The following is a 6,000-nucleotide window of genomic DNA, read 5'->3' on the forward strand; positions in this document are numbered from 1 at the left end:
TCTAAAATTTTCAATGTGAAAAAATACTCCAACTTATAATAAAAAGGGGAATAAGCTGTAGGTACACAAATTTCCGTAGTTAAACTAACGCTAAATTTAACTTATTTTTATTGTAAAAAAATTGTGCGTTAGTAGTTAAATTTTATTACTTTTTGCGAAATTTTCCACAGCCCAATGAAATTTTCGTTTTTTTTTAAGTATGGCTAAAATATTTTATGAACTAAACGTGAGTATAAAGTTCGATGACCGTACATAAGTTCAATATGAACTAAAGCAAATTAATATTTTCGGACGATTCCCAAAAATAGTACGAATGAACTACTGTATAGTTAAAATGGTCATGATTTGGCGCCAATGATTTTCTTCTTAACTTTTAGTTAATATTTTCTTCTATTAGAGGGTGTAATTTCGTGAACTGTAGTTAAAAAGTATAACAGGGCATTACATTTTCCTGGTTTTAACAACGCTTTGGGGAAATCTCAAAATGTGTAGCAAAATTCAGTTCAATTTTCGTACGAGTTAGTTTATTCTTCCTATAAAATAGGTTACTTTTTTTCGGGTGAGCCATCATACGAATTGATAATGTCTTATCACTGAGTGCTGCCCGATTCCATTTCAAGCTCAATGACAAGTGACCTCCTTTTTATAGCCGAGTCCAAACGGCGTTCCACATTGCAGTGAAATCACTTAGAGGAACTTTGAAACACTCAGAAATGTCACCATCATTACTGAGATGGGATAATCCACCGCTGAAAAACTTTTGGTGTTCGGTCGAAACAGGAATCGAACCCACGATTTTGTGTATGCAAGGAGGGCATGCTAATCATTGCACCACGGTGGCTCATTTCTTTAGTCAGTTGGCCTTGGTCAAACAAAAGTTTCTTTAATGTAAAGATACCTATTTTAAAGTCGAACCACTTAATTATAACATTGCCAAGTTTATCGACATTTGGATAAGGAAAAAACCTTATATCAGGGAAATCATTGGTCTCACAACAATATTTTTTGCAGTGTATCTCTTTCGAGCGGCCCATGTCCGTCTGCCTGTGAACACATTTTTGTAATCAAATTCTAGGTCGCAGTTTTAGTCCTATTCGGTACAAATATTTATTTTCGGTCAGAGTGAGGCCCTATTGATGTTGGAAGAAATCCGTTCCGATATTTAACTTTCATCCGATATACCCTCATATAGCTATTCGTGCAAAATTTGGTTGAAATCGGTTCAGATTTATATTAAGCTTCCATAAACATGTAACCCTTAATTTTTTTATATACAGATAAGGGAAAAAGTGAGAGGCATCAGACACATCGTATGCGATCTTTTCGATTAATCGAAATGTCGAAGTTGACTTTTTGTAATACACAAATTCTACTAATGGACTTTTGATCATTTTGGAAATTGCAAAAACGAATTTTAAAGAAAATGATCGAAAATTCAACATAGATGTGTATATACATACATACTCAGTATCTCCATTCTTATATTTTGAAAAAGTCGAAAACTCGAAAAGTTTTCCAAATTTTGATGAAAGCTGAACGATCGAAAAGTCGACTAATCAAACATACTTGTGAAAAGATAAAATTAAATGATTTTGCTGATGTTCAATATGGACCCAACTTTTTGTACACATTTTTTAGTACATTAATAAAAAATGTAAGCTTTTTCTAATGCAATTGTGGGATATACATTCAACGCATTTTAATATGTTTTAATATTATTAATAGCATGCGCAGAAACATTTTGCGTATGTGTAAAAATGCTATCTTTGAGGCATGTAAAATTGCCTGCTTGTAGAAGCGAAACGTGTATCACTATCGGAACTTCGAGAAGCACTTATAGTTGCAGTGTAAATGAGAAGGCATCTCAGATACGAGATATGCACAAAATGTCTCTAAATGATTTCATTACACTCTTCTTACTTCATTTTCCAGTAGCACGTTTATTGATTAGTTGGTATTCTATGTATAGGATAAGATAAAATATATTCTAAATTTACGAGGAATCTATAAAAAATGTTATACACATGTAAAGAATTATATAAACTACTTTTTATTCTACTTTATCTAAAATTTTCAAAGTGAGGAAAAATACTCCAACTTATAATAAAAAGGGGAATAAGCTGTAGGTAGTCATCATACGAATCGGTAATGTGGTTAAGTTAATTTCTACTACAAACAATTTTTTCCATACAAAACTTTTTCCTAGTAAATTGTGCACATTTTGTAGTAAGATTTTTATATCACCAATCAACGATGCATTAACTATTGTATTGGAAATTTATTTAAGGAAAAATCTTTCCCATTTTGTAGTTAGTGAACTAAAAAACATTTACTGAAATTTTACAAGTTTTCCTTTAGCTAGGTTAATTTTCGTTGCGGTTATGAATTATATTACAGTAAATTTTTTGAACTATGTGGAAGTGAAAATGGTCCTTAAATTTACAAGGCACTTTTTTATTATACCAAAAATACAGCCACCTCAGACGATTATTTGTAATGTTTATAACTTTTCCACACACAAATTACGCACAATACACCAATTTACATTTACAACTTCATAGTTACATGTGTTCTGGTCGATAGATTTTTTTTTTTTAAATTGGTCGATAAATATAGGAAATCTATATTTATCAACGGAAATACGACATGGGACATATATGTCCCAATCGTCGTCACAGGGTTCATGTTAGTTTAATGCATAACGTAATTCATTATGGTTTTATTGTTGAAATGCATATTAATTTTATGTTTTTTATATAAAATAAATACTTTTGTTTTTAACCAACAAATATGTTTTATTTTAATATTATTTGCATTGTCGATTTTTAAAATGCAATTGTCGATTATGACGATTTTTTCTGAAAATTTTTAATTTGCAGCCCTGGTTAGTATTAGTCCCAATACTGTTTTGGTATTGACAGTAATACCTCACTGTTAATACAAAAATACCTTCAAGGTACAAATATTAATTATTGTACCATACGGAGTTGACAAACTCAATGTCGTACGGTATAATTTTTTTCTTTGGGTGCACACTAAATTTTTCGGTTTCGTTCCAAACCCGTTGCCTCTTTAAATAATCGCGCCAACTTTAAATCTAGATTGTATAAAATAAAATTAATGTAGAGAAAATCAATATTTCAAAATGATGCAACATCATCGGAATAAAAATCCGTCTTTCAGGCGAAGATGTTACCTTACATAAAAAAATGTTTATTCGATTAACTTCAATGGCATACGAAAACGAATAGCCTAAAATTAATGGAATACATTTTTAACAAGTATATTAAAATTTATTTGTTTGGTTACATATTCTTTCAACATAGCTCAATAGTTCAGTACAGTTTCTTTTATTGAGCATATAAAACTGGACTTAATGACGAGATGCTTCTGTATATAATATATTCATTTCAAAGAAATTTCTCCTTTACACTAAATGGAAATCAATAGCTTCAAGCAAATATGAAAATCTTTAGATCCAAGCAAACTCTTATGTATGGTTTTTGTTGAAATTTACATAAAATAATACAAATTACCAATTACTGTAAGCAGAATATTGTCCAGCAGTAGAGCCAAATAGACAATCAAAGCAATCATGTCCCGGCTGGTGGTACCATAGTTGGAACTGGATGTGCGTCTCTGATTGTAAGTTTGATTAAGAGTTGAAACACCATTATTTTGTAATTCATTGGAATTCAATTTACTGGATACATTTATATCCCCCTGCTTGTGGCCGGTCATTACGTTACATATACATATGCTAAGCCACACACAATGTTCCTACTGCCAATTTTCAATCAATATCTCTTTCCTGTTGTAGAAGTTCATTTATCGAGGACAAATATAAATAACATTAAAACTTTCTTTAATTGAATAGAGCTTAGCGGCATATGTTACATATACATAGTGTATATGCGTGTGTATCTTCTTTAAACAATCACAACTTTTCAAAAGCGTTCAATCACTCATACTTGAACACTAAAACTTCAACTTGTTAATTCAGCCTAAACATATGCTTTAAATTTACATGCACACACATACACCTTAATGGCAGTTAGCTAACACATCATATTACACTGATGTTTTCAAAAACCGTAATCTGGTGAGAAAATTGTATATGTGTTGGATTGTTGGTTTAGTGTCACTTTTATCGCGCCACATACGCAAGTACCCGTTAGTCTAGCGAACTCAACAGGTGTTGTCGTCACGATGCCTGAGGTTGTATTGAAAAGTATTTATATGTCGATGCTTGGTTTTATAAGATTTTGTTGCTGGCAGAAATGGGCTGCTGGCGATGCGGCTGAGAGCATTGTATCACAATGTGGGAAAGGAAAAACACTGATATATATCAATATTGTACTATTTTATCCCAACCAGTGAGGAGTAAGAAATTTTACAAATTCCAGTGGAGTATGTTAAATCGAGAAGTCTGAAGGCCTTGCGAAGTGACTGAAAGAACAAATTTATACCTAATAAACGCGAAAATCGTTTAGAAAACGGGAATCGGAAACTTCAATCTTTTGTTACAGTTATTTGTAGTTCTTGAAAAGTTCATTTTTTAAAATATATTTTGTTAATTTCAATAGTTGTTCCTCTGTGAAAAAGTAACGACTTTCTGCTGTATACATGACACATTTCAATCACGAATTTAATTGATGCAAATAATTTTTAAATGATCCAATTAAAAACATAATTAAGTCAGGTAATTTTTGTGATTGAATTTTGTTGTGATTAAACAATTGAATCAATTGACGATTTTCAAACTTTACCCTTTGACTACCGAAGTACACTTAGAAGGACATTCGAAAACAACACCAAACTCTATTTCCCCACTTTTCGATTTATTTCTTGGTGTTATTTTAAAATAGAGACTTTAATCTAAATAACGTATAAATATTTTTCATATTGGTATGCACGAAATTTTAACACCATTTCACTAGTATATGTCTCTAGTAAAGGAACATTCATACAATAATTATAGCTGATATTTTTCCGGACTCTTTTTGTATTTTTTCTCACACTCTGATAGTTATTATGGCCCAAATAACGTTCATTTCCAGAATCAAATTTTCAGAACAAGCTCATATAGCTCTTGAATTAATTGAAATAGGTAAAAATTACAATTATTTTTCTAGCTGCTATTAGTACAAGTAAAAACAAGAAGAAAAATTAAAGTTCTAACATTAGGTTTATTTCAGTAGTGAAAGGGGTAATTAAAATGTTTATTGAAATAATACTGTTTATATTTTTTTCTCGAAATCTACTAAAAGTTGAGTTGATTTTTTATTTGAGTTTTGATTTGTGGGTTTTGGAAGTGTATTTTGAAAGAGGTAGAATATTATTTCCTTGTTTATTCTACCCCGAAGTTGTATTTGGCACATCGTTTGTGAGAAAGGAAGCATCACCTGTTTGCAACTAATGTTTTCGCGTTTTCTTTAAAAACGAATTCATTTCAATTTGATCGTGTCGTCACTATTTGTGGGTTGACGACTCTAAGAGCTGCATGGACCAATGGACAATTTTGTAGTTGCTTACACAATGAATGACATTTTTGAGTTTGTTGGCGAATTTCCACAAATTGGGGATTCTTCGGAATTTATTCATTACAACTAACAGCCAGCTTTTGTTCAAAATAAAATGCATAAAACATACGTTTTTTTCACTTGCGAACAGCTGCCCCAATGGCAACAATGGGAAGTTTTTCGCATCGCATCGTTAGTGGTAATGAATAGTGAATCCATTATGACAATTCCAAGTGAAAAAATCATATAGGTACCCCGGTCATTCCTCAAAATCGAATATCCATGGAAAGAAGCTTATGCCGTGTATTTTGTGGGACCAACTCAATTGATGCATATGAGCACTATAACGCTCGACCACATGTCTAAAAAACCGCAAAACACCGAAATGGGATGTCAGGTACCACCCGCCTTAGCTGAAGTCAACATTCCGTTTAACTGAGGTCAACTTTCCTTCAATAAATCTGGAACAATCTTCTAT

General features: G+C 31.8%; 1 protein-coding gene across 1 annotated transcript in view; it reads right to left on the reverse strand.

Annotated features, from left to right (window-relative positions):
• Positions 1-4,197, reverse strand: part of prt (putative mushroom body vesicular transporter portabella) — a gene marked incomplete in the record, with an annotated part of 153,486 nt that extends 149,289 nt beyond the window's left edge. The window contains 1 exon segment of the mRNA XM_075291325.1: positions 3,537-4,197. Within this exon segment, the coding sequence (XP_075147440.1) occupies positions 3,537-3,741 (205 nt within the window).
• Positions 4,198-6,000: the final 1,803 nt, after the last annotated feature.

Source organism: Haematobia irritans, chromosome 1 (assembly GCF_050003625.1).
Source record: "Haematobia irritans isolate KBUSLIRL chromosome 1, ASM5000362v1, whole genome shotgun sequence".
Lineage (NCBI taxonomy): Eukaryota > Metazoa > Arthropoda > Insecta > Diptera > Muscidae > Haematobia > Haematobia irritans.